The 19372-nt window shown below is 37.3% G+C and overlaps 2 protein-coding genes across 2 annotated transcripts in view; one reads left to right on the forward strand and one right to left on the reverse strand.

The window, feature by feature from the left end:
* SUMO1 (small ubiquitin like modifier 1) overlaps positions 1 to 19372 on the forward strand; it is a 235783-nt gene that overhangs the window by 27443 nt on the left and 188968 nt on the right. The window lies entirely within an intron of this gene.
* Positions 742 to 19372, reverse strand: part of FAM117B (family with sequence similarity 117 member B) — a 28777-nt gene continuing 10146 nt past the window's right edge. The window contains exons 4-7 of the mRNA XM_085299394.1: positions 15713 to 15856; positions 14850 to 15075; positions 13788 to 13908; positions 742 to 6872 (exon numbers count right to left, since the gene is read on the reverse strand). Of these exons, the coding sequence (XP_085155520.1) occupies positions 6554 to 6872; positions 13788 to 13908; positions 14850 to 15075; positions 15713 to 15856 (810 nt within the window). The 3' untranslated portion in view covers positions 742 to 6553. The remainder of the gene's footprint in view (positions 6873 to 13787; positions 13909 to 14849; positions 15076 to 15712; positions 15857 to 19372) is intronic.

Raw genomic sequence — 19372 nt, forward strand, 5'->3', positions numbered from 1 at the left:
GAACCATTCCACGTATTCTAAATATATATGAGTTAARCTGAATACAAGAGCTAGCAGAAAGTAAAATACATCATTTATCTAGCTCACCATTACTTCTAATGTAAAAGGAGTCCTAACTCCAAATTCTGCTCCTCAACAAAGAAATTTGATTTTAGTGAACAGAAACTAGTCATTAGGTGAATACCAACTAGTGGACCACAGAGCCATCAAGGCAGCTGATAGAATCACAAACATGCAGACTGAGAGACTATTTCCACAAACAGCTTAAGTACCTTCCCTGATAAGTTACTTCAATAGTTGCATTTTACTGAATAGAAGTACCAGCAGGAATGTGCATCTTTTTCCTCAGTCCTGCCCCTCTATCCTCACTCCCAAGAGAACACTGGCTGAATCCTTCTGTTCCCAAAATTTGGATTGGTGGCATCCTCCTCTTCTAATGCAATTGTAAAGTGTTCAGGAGCTGACCAAACCTACTGCAGACAAAGACCAGGAATTTAGGATGAGGATTGGGCTTATCCTCAGTATGCCTGTTCTGACAATGCACTGGAGGAATAATGGTAACGTTTAACTAAAGATTTCCTCCCTGATAAATTTACTCTGAAAGGGCTAAAAAATATAATTTTATTTGTGGTAAAYGCCTACTACACCTTGGGATAAATTCTGAAGGAAACCTTAAGGTAATCAGAGTACACAAAACTCCTACCTACCAGAAACAACAGAATTAGCCCATAGTAGCAAATGATGACTTTTTATTTTAAACAAAAAAGAGGAAAAAAAAGACAACAACAAAAAAATCAACCACCCCCCCAAACATTCTACCATTGCAAATTTTAAAATTTTCAATGTTTTCAGTGGAAACAGTTCACAAGTCAGAACTCAAGATTTAAGGTAACATTGTGCAAAGTAGTACTGGCATAACTACACATAGCAAGGAGACTAGTGTAAATCAAGAATTCCATTGAAATTAGTTGAGCTGCTCCAGTTTTACACCAGTGTACATCATCTCAGAATATACCCTTTCCGCAGAACATCCCYGGAATTCCTCTTGCTTACAAAAAATAGCCTTACATGCAACAAGTAACCTATCAGTACAACATACACAAGAACATCTTCACAAGTTATCACAGTGTAACAGAGGAAAATACACCAGCCAATTTCATACAAAGGCAAATCTAATGGCAGTTTTGGACAGCCCCGACTGCCAAACTCAAAAATTGCACATTTTAATAAATGAAAAGTAAACCAGAATAAAGTGAAGCAATATTCTTCTTTAACAACGAACATACTGACAATTAGGATGGCTGAGGTGTCTAGAAAAGTTTTTCATTTTTTTAACTTACCAAATTTTCCAAAGTGTTTCAAAATATATCTTTATATGAAATATAACTTCCAGTGTTACCAGCCCAAGTACTTTTCTGCAATTCAGATAAACATGTCGATACTACAGAAGCCTCTGTTGCCAAATATAAAACCCAATGAAGAACAGACGAGCAAAGACCATATTTAAGTGATTACAGATGATGTGCAACGAGATCAAGAAAGCAGTAATAAAATTCCAYGAGCATTTGGAAAGAGATTGTTGCAATTCAGTTGAGATACAGGATTGGTATTTCATGAAATACCTCTTTATAGTTAATATTCTCCCCCCAAAACTCAACTCTACATACAAAATAACATTTTCAAAACAATGCATCTAGGTCATTCTGTGTGCAAAAAAAAAGGCTAAGAGCAGAACTGACTTCCAGAGGGGCTGAACACTCTCTAAGTCAATGTCAAGAAAATATACAGGTACATTTGGCAGTAAGTGGTCATTTTGTTTGCCTGCATGGCCAGGTTTAGAAAAAGAATTTCATAAGAACTGTTTGACCACAGTGAAACCAAATGTTCCACAGCTCTTTTCATTCACCTAGGTTAGGACAGTTGAACCTTCTWCTACTTTTTCTAAGAACTAACATTTCAGTTTTAATACACACCAATCCACYTTGGGTATAAGCCACTACAACATCTTTAGGCTACAACTTTTGATGAAGGCTAAAAGGAGAAAGTACAGTCCTGCCATTCTTAAGTAAGGGCCTTTTTTGCAGGCTATACTAATTTCAAGAGAACTAGTGGAAATAACATGTCAATTTTGCTTTGTATGTGCTTATAAAAGTGTGCATCAGTTCTGCATGAGAACAGGTCTGAAAGTCTATCCATACAAAAAATTCTTATAAATACCAGCCCTGCCTCAAACCAGAAAGACAAAAGAAGCAGACCTACACAGACGGTATGCAAGTGTAGGTAATTTGACAAATGGAAATCAAAATACCTACGAAGTCACCAAACAGCACTGATCTTTGTAACTGCAAGTCACTGGTGTCCTTCTGTGCAGTGCTGTTGAAAACTGACTTCTCCTTCATCATCTTTCAGAGTTTCACAGCGAAACTGTCAGATATTCAGCAAAGAAATATTAACGATAAGAGGGAAGCCTTTTGGACATCACTGGCATCGAGTTACTGTGAGGTTATCACTGAGCTTTCCAGAAAAAACAGACAGTAGTTCAGTGAGGAATTACTGCTATACTACTCAAATTCAATAAGCAACAAGTTAGTCCTGAGGCAGAAGAAAGGTTAATGGATTTGACTTTCCATACTTGTTCAGTTTTTCCTCCTGTTACCAAACTTTTTTCATTACRTCCTTTGCTTTAAAAGCTGTCTTTAAACAGCAACTTTTAACTCTCTGAATATCAAGATCAGAAACAATGTTTTATATATAGAACTATGAATTTTTAAATGTATTTGCTAACAGGTATATAATGTTAAGAATAAAGTATTTCCAGATATTACAGCAATAAAATGATGTAAATTCCTATTCTTAAAAGCTTTTTTTCTCCCCAAAAGACTCAGCTTACAGTGTTTTCCAACAATTTCAAAATTCTGAATTCCAGTACACTGTATTTTATAATAAACCAGAAAGTAGCCCTGAGAGTAAAGATACTTTTTAAGAGCTGCTATTGCTTTACATAAATCAAACACAGAAATCACTTACTTCTACAGTACTCAATATTTCATTTTCTCTCCCTTCTTTCGCATAGGGCATATGCACATACAACCAAGAATTTCCTTCCAAGGAATCTGTACTTGAGCATTAGCTTTTACTGCCTCAGTACTTAAATTTGTTGCTACACGATTATGGCACCAGTCCTGTGAGGAAAGAACAGCAGAAGCAAGTTAAACTTTAACAAAGAATTCCTCTTGCCTTGTGCCTTGAATTCTTAAAACAAGGATTCCAATAGTCATACCTGCCAGCACAGGTCTTTTATTATAACAGTGACCTTCTATCTTGCGACTCAGGTAGAATTTACAAGTAGGAGAACACAATTTAGTACATCTCAGAAATCAACTGCCAATGTTACTGAATACTCTGGCTTTTAAGTGTTGCTAGAAGTGTGCAATGTCAGGAAAATAGAGTACCAAGTGTGTCAAGTTGCGCATAWAAACAGACCTTTACTTTTTTTCAAGCTATGAAATAGGCAACCAAGGAACTATGCCAAATGAATTTGAACTCTTTTGGTAAAACCATGAGTGTATGGGTAAAACCTCCCAAAACTAAACATCTCACTCCAAATATAACACAGTTTTTAAAAGTTCCAGGCACTCAATTCTATTTTGAAATTGATTTATCCAATTGATTTATTTACTTTATCTAACAGCCCTGCTATGGCACAAGACAGTATATAGGATGTTTAAGGCTAATTTTTTTGTGCACATATGTAAAAGTTGGTCTTGGAACAAGAGTTGTCTTATTTTCTTGATTCTGAGTCTTTCTCATGGATTCATAGTAAAGTACAGCTGCCACTGCAATGAGTGGAGTTGTCTTGCATGTTAAAAAAAAAAAAAGTTGTCCTGAATCCAGCTTGTTTTTATAAAAAGCAAACACCGCACATTTACATTTGGTTTTTATCAGAGCAGCTCATTAATTTATACAGTACATTTTCTGATAATATACAGTGTAAACTAAGAGTTGCTCAAGTACTACAATAACAGGCACAAAAGAAACTTCTAAGATAAGAAAGTCCATTGCTATTTGGGAGAGTCACTCAGTGATGAAAACAAACATCAGAATGCAATTTTGGTGAAGTCAGTTAGGTCTCAAGGCTGTAATGAAGGCTATTTGTTAACTTTAGCCCTTCAATTCTTAACCATTTAGTTAAGATCCCCTGATAAAGCACTATGCTATTTGGCATTGATGGATCTCTCCATATGCTACTACTATGGAATAAACAACAGACTTGCAAGCAATTCCTTTATCTCAATAATCCCATCTCCCATGAAGCCGGTCATACCAGATTTTTACAAAGCTATCTAAAGTAATAAATTTTAGACTTCAAATTTCACAATTTTCAGAAGAAACTTACCGACATCCACAAATACTACAAAAAATTATCATTTGATAATATTACAGAAAATTGAAGCACCAAATCACTTATTTGATCTCCTCCTCCCAATTTCTTAGTGAAAATCAGAGCTGTCACTTCAAAACAAAGTTCTTTAAACTCATCTGTATAATCTTAACTATTTTGATGGGAAGAACAAGATGGCAAACCAAATTCTGCTCATTTCCTAATTTTACAGGTCTAATATTTTAATACTCAGTGGTATATTTTTCATTTGCTGAACTTTTACATGATGTTTTAAGAAAGGGCTTGTTATATCATGAATGTATGATTTATGTAGGCCAGTATGACTCACACTTACTTGCTCTGTAAAATTTATTGCTATTTGACAGTTATTCGTGTGGTATTTACAGGAACAGTAAGTGTGTATCAAAACTGTGACTGTTACCTGCAAAGGTATGCAGGTATCTTTTCTCCAAGTGAAATGTGTGCAACCAAATTTAGCATATTAAGCACTGAACACAGTTGTTATACTTGTAGTATAATATTTAAACAGATGTAATTATGAGAAGACCTGAGCATGTAGCTGATCCATGGAAGCTATATACAAGTTAGTGAGAACTGCTCATATGCAACTGACCAATATTCAGACYCAGAGAATGTCTACTACAGCACTTACTTCGAAATTACTGAATCTACTCTGTAAGAGGCTGCAAGGCCAATTCATTTTGTAAACTAAAGTTACACTGGTATTCAAGCAACTGCAGTTGTTTGCATATACATATCATTTTACTCAAATCCAAGTAATGAACTTCAGTAACACAGAAGAAGCCTTACTGAAGTTCCAGAATAGCATCAGTTTGAAATGCCCACCTACCCCATTTTCATTTATTATAGTTGCTAAAGAATCATAAACTGCTGCATATCATGACTATGATATGACAAAAAAACCTCTGCTTTACACATCAGCCTAGGTTGCTAGTCAAAAGGGAGAATGTATCCTCTGCTGTAAACTGCTGTACAATAGATACCATACCCTACAGACTATCACCCTCAACAGACCCGCAAAAGATCACTATGGCAAAAGGGAAGACATCATGCTCAGATACTTCAATATTATGTGGCTAGGGGGCTATAATACAGTGATGAGTCATGATAGCGCAAATTTGTGCCAAGAGTGGTTAATGATTCAAGATGACTAATGTTGTAAGTAGCCAAGAAATCCTGTAAGAGGCAAGTAGCAGATTTTCTGGAAAAAACGGGATAAGAAGATAAGATAATTATTTTTCCACTCCTACACAAAAATCCTATGGACAAATGCAACACTACTGGGACACGTGCTTTAAAACGCAACCTTCCAGGCAATAAACGTACACAGATGAGAATTCTGTGAAGGAAGGAGTTTTCAGAATGTGACTTACCCAAAGCATAAACTTCAAATATTGAAAAAAAAAAAAAAAAACGCACACTATATTTTAACACTGTTTTTTGGATACTCTTGTTTTCAAATTTTCAAACACATTAATTCATCTTACTTTATTTAGGGCTGAGGCTGTTCAGCAAGGTCACATTAATTTGAAACTGCTGAAATATTTCAGCAATCCTTTGGTCCCAGCAGCTGGAAAACAGCCAAGAAAAAGAACTCTCCTCACCAAAACCAAAAAAGGTGTGTGTGGGGATTGTGTTCAGGAAATATCTTCTGAACACTTTGCTATGCACCAGAAAAAGCAATTTTGTTTTTTGTTTTTTTATAAAATAATTTTTTATACAAAAGACATCTTGCAAAACCATTTGATTGCCCCTCCCTTGGCAGATCACAATGGTAAATGGGGTCAGCTGGTTGGTCTGGAGATTTTTTTTTAATGGAAAAGGACACACTGTATCACAAGAACTGGTCCTTTAAGTAGCAATGGATTACAACAGTCTTCATTTTCACCAGTGTTTAAAAAAGCAGGCAAGAAAACAGAACTGGAGTCTTCAGACAGTGCAACAGAACATCTGCTGCTGCATCATCCTGAACTTCTCAACGTATTACCAAATTGTCTTTTGTACCAAGCAGTTTGATTATGATAGCGCCATAAACTGTTAAAATGCAAATAGTGTGATCAGGAAGGTCCAGTCTACTGGTTCCAAAATTTTCCCAGAAGTTTCCCAGAAGAATGTCAAGACAATCTAAATCTATCCTTCAGCTTCCTCAGTATGTCCTGATTGCTGGAGTAAAGGRGTCTGTGGTATTACTGTACTTGTTCCACGAGAGATCCTGTCTTGATCTGTATTTGCAGATAGGGAAGCCACAGAAATGGGCTGTAACAAACCAGGTGTCATGCCAGATGAGACAGTCAGGCTGTGAGTAGTACCCTTGAGTGTAAGATCCTGTGTGGGAAGAAGTGGCTTGAGGATGCTGACAAGACAAAAAGCAGAGCCACTTTTAGGAATGAAATTCACTTTGTTCTTGTCAGGGCAGTAGAAGGCTGGAATTTCATGCAATGGCTTTGGCCTAAAAAGAAAATACATGGAACAGTTTTAAACAGAACACTTTTAAACCAATATTGAACAATCAAATTCTGTCAGTGACATCTATGCATTGCTGAACACATCATCATAGACATGGTACTTAGGTTTACACATGAAATATTTCAGGGACTCAGTGCTGCCTTTGTGACATTCCTGCTTCACAGCAAACTCAGGATGGCTTAAAGTGTTTGTTCACATTTACTGCAAGGTGAACAGCATGTTCCTAGGGCAGGCTTAGTCTTCAAAACYAAGGAAAATGTTATCTTAGTGTTGCAGATCACAAATCCAGACTATGATTTTGCATGTCCAACATAGGAGACAGTATTCTCAATTCACATTCTCCAGAAATTTTTACAAACCAAATTCCACTCCCTATGCACAAACTTTATACAGTAAATCTTGTGAAAGAAAGCTAGCATAGCACTGTTCCTAATATTGCAGATCTCAGTATTATTCATGACCATATCGAATCCCATCTTCAAGACTTCTGCCTCCTTTGCATGTTCATCTGCTTGCAGCTTTAATCTCTGTAGAATATGAGCCCACTTTAAAAATCCACGCAAAGAATAAAATATAGTATGCCTACAGAAGTGTTTGTGACCAAGTACGCATAACCTAAAAATGAAGTCAGTATCTAAGCATTTGATCTACACTTGTAGGTTAGTCATTTTAGCATATAATTCCACCAGCTCAAAGCTACAGTAAGACATTTTTATAAAAAGACTTAGAACTGGAAAGGAAATTCTGGTTAGAAGAGGAATGGCTTTTGTGACCATTCATAACCTTGTAATATAAATCTACTAAACTAGTTCAAACTCTACTTTAAAACCAAACTCTATAGAAATCTGTTCCAAAATCACTCTTCCCTGCTTGAAAATAATCATTAGAAATTTATACTCATTTGTTCTTGTACCAACATTTTGCTTTAGCTTGTATCTCCTCAAGCACTTTCTCTTCCACACAAAACAGCCATATCCTTCTTTGTATTCATTTTGCCAGGCCCAGCAAGCAATCTTTGTCTACTCTTTTAGAAGATACGCTATTCTGAAAAGTAATTCTGTACAAGAAATACAGTGAATTTTCATGTTAGTTTTCTCCCCAAGTGCCCCAAAAATTCAATCCTATTTATAAATTATTTTTCCAAATGAAAATCCTGTAAACTTCAAACATATATGTTAAACGAAGTTTGAGATTTTCTTTCATTTTGCCCCCAAATTTGAATTTCACTAACCAGCAGTAATTCATTTTAGTCCAAATCAACCTCTCCGCTGAAAAGCATGGATTAAATAGAAGTAAAATACATCACACAAACTAAGACTAAAAATTCTGTACATGTGAAACCAATATTGAATGCAATTCTTGTTCGCTTTAGGTTGTGCTGATTCCTTATGTGTAAGCAGCAGCAACAGTTTATACTTGGCTTGTAAGAGACAAGATTCTCACATAGAGAGAATAGGCAAGAACAAAGCCACATCCTTCATAAGGAACCTCATTTTTAGATGCTTACCCAGAACAGTATTACTTCACAATCAAGTCTGTAATATCTGAGGAGTCACAAATCTAATTAGAAGACAAATTACATAAAAACTGGAGTGATGAACATGCAAAGAAAGCATCTCTTCTACAGTTCCACTCATTGTCATTTCCACTGTTTCCAATCCTGGTACCTCTCCTTTGTAGTTTTATCGTTTTCCCCTTCTAGAAGGGAAATATATGCTAAGAAAGAAACTAACTTGTAGGATAGAGGAGATTACTACAGGGGAAAAGAGAAGGAATAGAAAACAGTAGCAAAAACACCTTGTGCTCAGGCTTATTAGACTATGACCAGGGTAAGGTATAAAACACTGATTATGAAGGGCAGCAAATGTTACTTCTTCGAAGTTATATCAACATACTTGTCTATGCACATGTATGCAGAAGCACAGGAAAAATTAAGTTTTGGCAAAGCATTATGTGAGAAAATCATGCCTCTTTTGTCTCTGCTAGTGAGCTGTGTTCACACAATTGTTCAAAAACTAGAKCTTTGAAAAAACGCAAAAATAGGTAAAATCTCACAATAAACCATGCTGCAGAGGGCATAATACAGAGGAAACCACAAAGGCCAGCATGCCTCAGGAGTTTTCTAGAATAGCTCAGAATGGTTATAAAGTCCTTAGACTGCATGATTCCCACTGGCTTGGCAGCCCAAACCTGTTTTTCAGCACTTCAGTCCCCCTTTTTTCATCTAGCACTGTACAGCTATAAAAAGATAGGTGAATTTCAGACTCTGTCATCAAACAATGGCTACTTTCTATGGCCAAGTATGATATAGCTCTACATTAACTATGTCCCAAATGCATTTATTTTCATGAGTGGATATATTAGGGTTTTTCATTAAATACATGGATTTACAGAAGATCTTTAGAAGAGAAGCTGATCATCCAAGAAACTGAGATGAATTTTCTATTCCATCTTTTTAAAGCTCCATAGTCTTATGCAAACAATTTAAACATAGAACATTTAAATTTTTAAGCCATCGTTTTTGACTAACTACATGTATTTAGAGACAACTGGAAATTCTATAAACCTTTTTTTAAGCAATTTATAGAACAAATCTTTCAAGGTACATGACTTTTTACATACTTATTTCAGAYCATTTTTATGATAGAAGACATTCTTCATTTTAAAGCACACTCTCACTAACAGATTTTTTTTTTATACTCATGGACTTGAAGTATGGCTTTAACTGAAAAAACAACTGACAACAAAGTCAAGGGCAGTCTGCYAGGTAAAGGGTGTTATCTGTCTTARGATAACCAGTGGTTTTGGACATAGTTACATATATTCCGACACCTTTCATTCATTTCTTTCCATACCTCTTTGCACTACAGAATTGGATTTTTTGAGCAGCTGTGGCTCTCATGCATCTTCACAAAGGGCATAAAAAGAGTGYACAGATGACTCACCTCTGAGACCTATCAGAAAATCAAAATCTAAGCAAAACTGCGAAATAAGACAAGGAGAACGATCAACTCTATGTAGGAATTGTTAGTTGCTATACTAAATATCTTTAAATAGTGGCATTCATGTATTCCACATAAATACCACAACACAAGTACCAGATGTGAGAAAGACTTCAGCATGAAATTCCAGTGGGCARACAGGAACCTCATGCTGTTCAAAAAAGGGAGGTGCAAAATCATGCACACGGGGTAGAATAATCCCATGCACCAGCACACGTTGGAGGCTGACTGTCTTGAGAGCAGCCTGGCAGAGAACAACCTGGGGGTCCCGGTGAACAAAAGACTGACCGTGGGCCAGCAATGCTCAAAGAAGGCCAACAGCATCTCAGGCTGCATCAGGTAGAGCTGGGCTCTTTGGTACAAGAGACATGGACATATTGAAGTGAGTCCAGTGAAGGGCCACAAAGAGGAAGAAGGGACTGCAGCATCTCTCATAAGKGAAGAGGTTGAGAGAGTTGGGACTGCTTAGCCTGGATACGAGAAGGTTCAGAGGGGGGATCTTATCAATGTGGTTTTGTAAAGAGGCAGCGATCAAACTCTTCTCAGTGGTGCCCCGTGGCAGGATGAGAGGCAATCGGCATGAACTGAAACACAAAAAATTCCACTTCAACACAAAAGACATTTCTTCACTGTGAGGGTAGTTGAACACTGGAACAGGCTGCCCACTAATGTAGTGGAGTCTCCATCTTGGAGATGCTCAAAATCCAACGGGACATGTTCCTGGGCAACCTGCTCTAGCTGACCCTGCTAGAGGAGGGGAGCTATACCAGGTGATCTCCAGAGATCCCTGCCAACCTCAGCTATTCTGGGATTCTGCAACTAAGAATTGGCATAGCTAGGTAACATCTTCTATTGAAGCCTGTTTCACAGCTGTATGACTAAATATAGGCAGAACAGCACTATAACTATCTAGTACAGACTTCCAAGAAAAAAAATACAAATGCAATTTGAATCACAATAGAACATATTCTTAAAACAAGTGAAGACTAACTAATCTGTTGGCAATACAGCTTATGCACTCCAAAAGAGAAACAGGTAACCCAAGTTATCGTAATCCTCTCCACATTTATATGGAGAGCCAAAGGAGATTTAAAAACAAAGAAACCTCTCAAAATCAGTAGCACAGAGACAGCAAATACATGAAGGCAGCTATGATTTTTTTTATTACTAGTACTAGATGGCATTGCTGAGTTAATTTAGCTATAGGACAGAACTGAACTATATTCTTTGTATCTTTAAATGAATTTTTTAAATACAGGTTAAGATTTTTGCACTTTTTGTCTAAGTGACATCAAGGAATAAAAATTCCATTAAAAAAAAATCCAAAATGACAAAAGATGGCTTTTTCAGAAGGACCAAAGCATGAAATATGCAAAGTCAAATTCAAACGTGTCACCAATGGTCTCACAACAGCATAGATGTAGCTGAGAAGAATTTGGTCTTCAGAATCTAGATTACCAGATGTGTCTCACAAACCAGAAAGAATACAAGTTTCACATTCAGAGCTTAAGCAATTAAAAGTATCTTTAAACTTGCAAACAAGGAAAATACTTTTTGAAAATTGATAATCCTAAAAACCACTAGGGTAGAGCTGATTTTCAGGGTGGAACTAATGCTTTAGAATGCACTCATCAATTTGCTACATGTTTCCTGAAACAAAGTTTAGATTTTCATCTCTAGTGAGGACACAAAGATGGCCTTCAGAAGCCCAGTGATTTTCTTGGTACACTGCTTCTTGCATTGTTCCTCATACTTCACATTACACATCAGAGCAGATGCCTGTATCGTACTTTAAATCTTATACTGCTTCAACTATTCAGGACACTCAGACACTTTTCAGAACTCTAAATTGAAATCTCATTTACTAGAATCTTCTCCACTTGAGGTTAAACAAAAGTACTCACTAAATCTCCAATATGCATTTGGATTCACAATTTGTAACCAATTAATCAATTTCTTTGCAAAAATTAGTTGTTTTTAAAACATTCATTTTGAATAAGTGACATGCAAAAATCTGAACTAAAAATAACAATCTAATGACAAATCAGCAGTTAGGAACGTTTTTAGAACACGTATAGTAACTCAGCCCAGTTGTGATGCAGTTCCTTGCAAATGAAAAAACAAGGCATTATCTGATTCTTCTTAATGAAGATTTTGCGGTTAGAATAGGGACACCACRGCCACATAACATACTAGCACCTTACAAGACAAAGGAAGTAGCCTTGACAGCGAACGTGTTATTCACTTTGACCTCATTCTGAAATGGCTTTATAAATCATATAGTTTGATTTTCACAATGCACAGCATTCACAGTCCTGACCAGCTTCAGCATGAAAGTCAGAGGTTCACATAATTTATAAAGTATTCACTTAAGGTTTTAATGTAGATACCAATTGAATATTTGATTTAGGACTATAGTTATGTCTGATGACTGGTCAATAGCTTCTCAGTTCCACCATCTTGAAGGTTGGAATTTTATTCATCCATATCCCTTCCACATAAGATCTTTCTTTTCCTACTAAGATTTGGAGTCTGTAGAAAAAATGGGTATTCTACAAACAAACTGATAACAAAATGAGCACTAGGAGTTAACCCGCCCAGCTCCTCTATAAATTTTACTCCTGATATCCACAAAGGTCAAGCTGAGAGGAAAAGGGTTCTGCCAGGCCAATCAGCAGGGAAAGGTTCATCTCCCAGGTTGGTCTGCTGGGCTCCAGACTGCATGATGTTGCAAGAAAGCTTGAACCAACACTTGCATGGGTGAGCAAATTCCAAGCCGGCCATGGAGCAGACTTCCAGGTTCACGGTTGCTTTTGAAAAGGAGAAAGGGACAGACTCTAGGCTGAAGGCTACAGTAATACAAGTAGCAGGTTCTCAAATTAAGCTCTAACTCAGAGTAGGATCTCAGAGGCACAGAGTCCAGGGACGACTGCATAAGGGGCAGCCTTGGTAGGGACCTGGAAGCTGGGAAAATACCATAATAGTTGCCCAACACCCAACAAACTTTATAAGTTTAGGAAAAGGAGGAGGAGGAAGAGAGAAAGCATTTCTCCRTCAAGAACTTTGTAGAGGTACTACCCACCTAAATAAGCAGGATAAATGGGCATGTTTCTAACTTATGATCAAATTACACAGGAAAGGTCAGATGCCCAGCAGGAAAGGTGGGGATTTCTGTAAAAGTGGGATCAGCTTCCTGGGACGTGGCGTTGAGACTTAGGGGAAACACTCCATAATACTGAAGTACCTTCATCCACATTCGAGTCTTCATCATAAATGGGGTTGAGAAGACATAGACTTCCCCGAGCTTYGGATGATAGGATGTAAAAATAGCTGTCTAGTTCTGCAAGAGCCAGCTCAAGTTCAGCAAGGTGTCACTGACCCACAGCTAACAAGCTCCGATGTACCCAAGGTGACATATCTGCATTAAAACGGCTTAGTACCTCTCTTTGTACTAGCTTATTTGTTTTTTCCTCCCATTATCTGCCAGGTAAGACACACTTGACCATGGACCTCTCAAATTATGTTGGTTTGGCCGCAAGAAACTGATTGGAAAGAAACTGATCCTCAAGTTTGAAAAGAGCCTGTATGTTTGTAAGTAATTTTTTCAAACTATTTTTTAAAACTAAGTAGGGAGAAGATTATACAAGCGTACCCAGCTGGAGGCTAAGCCACCAGCTTGTAAAACAATCTTTAAAAACTGCAGTCTGTCAAGATTTTGATTTTCCTACAAAATTCCAGCAATACAGTAAATATACACCAGTATACAGTCATACAAAGCAGAGATTGCACTGTTAGTATTGTTTTAGTGCTTAGACTAATCGTTTTGATCTGACACAAAAATCAGTAAGTCAATGGAGTGTTAAATGTTATTTCTTATGTAGTAAAGGCCTACTTACAAGCTTTCCTCAAAGACTTTCACCTTTTCACAGCCTTCTGGAGGTTCACGCTTGAACATGTAGCTGTTATTGGGTTTCGGTGAGGTAGCGTATTTTGGCAGGGGAGAATTATTCCCATTCTCTGCAGGAACAGAGTTTCTCATTACTTAAATACATCACGCTGTAAAATTCAAGACCTATCTAAAAAATGTTCCAAAAATTCAAACTCACTTCACTGTCAGCATTAGAAAAATCAAATAAATCTTTTTCATTCACCTCCCAATCTTCCCTTGTTAATTTGCTTTCTTATCTCAATCCCTTCCCTCCTTTCCATTTTTTCTTATATCATCCATTTTTTCTTACATCATCCATTTTTTCTTACATCATTTTCTTATATCCCCTTGCAAGCTCCATTCATTCCCTGACATACTCAGTTTATAACTGCACGTCTGAGGTCCAGGGTCCTCTACTCCCATCATCTAGCCAAAAAAAATGGGCAGGAACCACATTCCTTAAAAAACAGAATAGGTTTCTGTTGAATTATGTAATTGTCTTATTATAGCTTAGAATGTTTCTGATTAAGAACAAACAAAAACCAAAACACAAAAAACCCCAAACCCACCACCTTTGGTGTGGGAGATGAGAGAAAGAGAACTGCTAGAAGGTGGAAAGTTATCTGTTTTGGCCTAGATCATAACAAATGCTTGACAGAGCCAACAGGACAATTAGACTTTGCTGTTCCATCTGCCACTATACATTCTTGTTTCACACATTTCCTGTTTAAGATATTTAAATAATATATAATTTAAAAACAAATAATGATATTTAGGAAGCACATTCCTCTCACATATCTATTCAACTTCTACTACAGAACACTAGATATGCGTGTGTGTGCACACACACAATACYTGGAGGAATTTAGAAGAAAAAGATCACCTACAAAGAACCCCCTCAAAAAAATCTATGACTTATTCATAGACATGAGAAACACACACATTCTTTTACTACATGTTCATTCACAGAGCAGTAAGTTAGAAGTTTTGCAGTGCTGCAAATGGTCATGAACTTAAAGTTACACAATACCTTTATCTCTGGAGTCAGCAAGAAGATCATCTGTAGAACATGGACTTTCCTCACTGCCCTCATTGGAGATGGTGAGAAATGAGGCTGGAGATACTGACTGGGAACGGCTGCTGTTATTACTACCTCGGTCTGCTCCACCAGGCGTTTGGGTATCAATGCTGCGAGTACTACTGCTACGCTGAACCAACGGAGGTGGGGCACGGTGCCCATCTGGAATATCTTGGGGCTGTTAAAAATGAAAGGCATGAAATTGTATCAGATGGCTGCTCTCATCTGGTTAGCAATTTCTTTAAACCAGTAGTGCTGAGGATTTTTTTTCTCTGTTTCGTAAACCTGTTCGAAGTGGAAAATTTTGTTCATTACACAGGATTCCACTAGAAGATAAAATCAGTCAGGTTTTGAAACTAAGAACAAAAACCAGGTTTTTAAGATTTGTTACTTTCTTCTATTACTAATTTTTTMTCTAAAAATCTCTGAAGATAAAATGAAAAATAGGAGAGTTATGCTTCATCCAAGGAGGGACGTGAACCCCTCTTCGGCATGGGTAAAAAGGAAAAAAAGAAAAAAAAAGTTACTAAGGAAACTCTCAAAATAGATCTTTTTATTTTTCCTCTGCTGTTTTAATCGAGCTTTCTTATTTCATTGAGAACCTAACTACATTGGAGTAATCACAAAGAAAAAGGTTCAGTTTCAAGCTTTTACCCCTTTTGCTTTCCAAGAGACCTTCAAACAACTTCTATTAGGGAAAAGAATTAATTCAAGACAAAATTTACTTAAAAACTGTGCAAAATAAAGCTTACGACTTAAAATCTCAAAGAAAAAAAAACAAATGTGATCATGGATCATGTTTGGCAGATACATACAAGAAGCTGCTCTTCCTTGTCTCCYGTCTCTTTAATTATTATCTCAATCTCTTGATTCAGTCCTTCTATGCTGTTTCGGAATCGCGATCCTGTTGATTTGGTAATAGGTATCACAGGAACAAGAGCACTCTTTGGAACGGGAGCCTGAAGAACCCGAGACAGTGAGAAAGCAACGTAAATTTACTTACAAAACATAGTTAATATTTCTACTTCAAGGTCAACGTTTAACCATAACACATTTATTCCTAAATATCAAGGATTTACATGAAGCTGTAACAAATGTGTTTAATAACAAATATCTTTAAATGAGGACAAAGACATTCAAAAACTTTTTCAAATCTAATCTGTAGCAGGAAAAGCTTTCAAAAAACTATTCTCTAAACCTTCCTTGATATGGTCTGCCTCCCACCCTACATTGCTTTGCAAGTGAAAATTTAACAACAGATTTAAGTAAAACAAATCTTTTAGCCACAGAGCCTTTAGAAATATATTCCCATTCAATTTGAAATGAGCTGTACCACAATTTTGCTTCCCTCTCCTTTGGATTTACTGTTTGTAACTTCATTATAATTCTGTTTTAGTGGCAGTTTGCTGTCACCTACAGTGCTATGACAAAAGCAGAAGGAAAGATTATTCCATAAATGTAAGACTGCACTATATTAGAAATAAAGACCTCCTATTCTATTAAAGTGGCCTCCTCTTAGTTCAGTAAAATACTCAGAAAGACAGTAGATGTCTAAATTTCTCATAACATTGATAAAATAGGGGRAAAAAATCTAGCACATTGTGCTGGGTCCTACAAATGAAAAATTACTGCAAGATTTTTTTTTTTAACGTCAACTCTTTTCCTGAACATATCTACCTCAGTTACCAAGAAGGAGTGTTGAACACCTTCATTTGGAAGTTGTTCTACTAGCATAAATGCTGAATTAGCAGTTGCAAAAATATATATTATAAAGCAACAAAATTGAGTTCTGTGCAATTCAGTACTTAAGAAAGCACGCTCAGCTAGTAAAGCACAAAATTTGAATGTGCTTTGCAATGTTAAAAGAGACTGTACTCACCTTGAAAATACAATTTTGTACAAATGCAAGGCCAAACAACTAGTTCTGTGCAGATCAGAGTTTTGGAAATCACAGTTGCCCTATCTCAATCTATCACTAAATATCAGTGAAATCCTCCAGCAGAGTCCTCTTTTTCTCTGGTTTCACAGAAAAGGGCTATTCATTATTGTTGATAATTACTTCACTTTGTTTTTAAGGTAACCATTGCAGGAGCTACATAGATTTTCTCCTCACATTCTCCACCATGCACCACATACAGCTATGCCATTGTTAAGCTCTTTCACACGGACCAGTGATTTGTACCTTAGGTTACCAGCTTCCTGACTAGATTCATAAAGGATTCTGGATTCTTCAGAAGAACACTGGAATTACAAAGGCTTGACAGCGTAAGACCCTGAAAAGTTTTCTGGCTCATTGAACTTCATCACAGAACAGGCTGGATACACCTGCCTCTCACCAAAAGACTGGTCTGACCACTCAAAAGAAAGTATACTCTGAATGCAGCCAAAATACCAATACCGTAACATTAAGTCAGAGTAAAAGGCCATCAAAACAACGTAGGAAGACTTCCACAGAAAGAACAGAACCCCAGAGCCATGTGTTAATACACAACTGATTCAGAATGAAGATTAACATTTTATAATTAAATGTTTTAAAGTATGTATACAATAAATCCCTTCTCTAGAGACATCAAAAAAACATGTTACTGAAGTTTTTAAAAACCCTTTCTGGTACCAAAGGGTACTCTCTCCTTTTCAAAATCATGCTACCCGATACATTAGGAGACTCTCTGCTCTAAATTTCAACACAGTCTTGGTGACTAAGGTGATCTTGGTGATGCAGGGCACTATCAAAGATGATGGAAGGCTTCCTGCAAACACTTACTCTAACTCAAAGAGCAGCATGACTTTTACAAAAGTCACATTAAAATCCCTTGTTAGTTTAGCATCATGGCCTAATATGATATAATGAAGAATATCTTCTCTACTGGTTGAGGGAAGGTAACATTCTCACTTGGTCTTCACAACACTTTGTATTTTTCTAAGCAACACTGTGCATAGATAGAAATGAAAGCATGGCTACTTTGCACGTGAATTTTTAAAACTACTTTAGATCAATGAATTTAAACAACAGCATTCTATGCACAGATATATACCCTCACATAGACTTATTCTCACACTTAACTACAAATCTCCAAGATGGGAATATACTTAAGTATACTATTTTTGCTTTACYGAAACATTAGAAAAGCCATAAAAAGAGACTTGCCCAATGACTGCAAACGCTTCTGCTCAGGAAATGCTTGTGACTCATTTTTTACAGCAACAAAAACACAACATTCTCAGAATGGCCAAACTTGGAAAAGACTTTGTCTTGCTCAAAGAGAAAATAGAAAGCACTGGAGAAGAGCTTGCAAAGCTGAGAAAGCAACCCTGCTAATTCTGCACAAAAGAAGGTCAAACAAGACAGTACAAGCTGGGGGTCAACCAGCTGGAAAGCAGCTCTGCACAGAAGAACCTGGGGGTCCTGGTGGACAATAGGTTGACCATGGGCCAGCAATGCACCTTTGCAGCAAAGCAGCGGCATCTCAGGCTACATTAGGCAGAGTGTTGCCAGCAGGGCGAGGCAGGTGATCCAGAAGAAGGTTCAGAGGGGGGATCTTATCAATGTGGTTAAATATCTGATGGGTATAAAGAGGAGGCAGTCAGACTCTTCTCAGTGGTGCCTCGTGGCAGGCAACAGGCACGAACTGAAACATGGGAAATTCCACCCCAACATAAGAAAATATTTCTTCACTGTGAAAGTGGTTGAACACTGGAACAGGTTGCTCACTGATGTAGTCAAGTCTCCATCCTGGAGATGCTCAAAACAATGGGACATGGTCCTGGACAACCTGCTCTAGCTGACCCTGCTAGAGCAGGGGAGTTGGACCAGGTGATCTTCAGAGGTCCCTGCCAATCCCAACTATTCTGTGATTCTGAGGTCATATCTATTTCATAATTTGGGTGCAATAAGCACAAGTTTAGGCACTAAAAGATCGATTACGCACCCAGTTACTACAAATACACATTCCTGTGATAAACTGAACTTGTTAAAAAGCATAAAGCAGAGTGGTGTATCCTAGAGCCTCTAAAATTTCTGCTTTTGATAGCAGAATGTGGGAATTCTCCATCTTTTAACCCTGCTTGCCTGCCACAGAAATTCCCAGAATCATAGTACCATTTGAAGAGCTCAAAATAGCAAAGCATGATTTGCTCAGGTAGAGCTCATTAAGGTCCAATATAGCATCCTTCACTTCCAAAAGGATATAATATTTGGGTCACGACTGAAGATGACTTGCTAACCCTGAGTATTTACAGTAGGAGAAGAAGCAGACACTGTTACAGAGTGGAACAAACAGCCTCAAAACAAGAGCCTTCAAAACAGAGATACTGCTTTCACTGAAGTCTGCATGGAGCTAGTCCCTGATATATAGGAACAGGCTTTAAGGATGCCCTTGACTACTGATCAGCAGATGCGGGAATGCACAAAAACAGTAAGATGTCAAACATAGGATAATAATTACAGTGCTCACATATGACATTTTCAGAGAGAG

This window comes from Rhea americana, unplaced genomic scaffold (genome assembly GCF_003343005.1).
Source record: "Rhea americana isolate MKP2758 unplaced genomic scaffold, rheAme1 scaffold_15, whole genome shotgun sequence".
NCBI lineage: Eukaryota > Metazoa > Chordata > Aves > Rheiformes > Rheidae > Rhea > Rhea americana.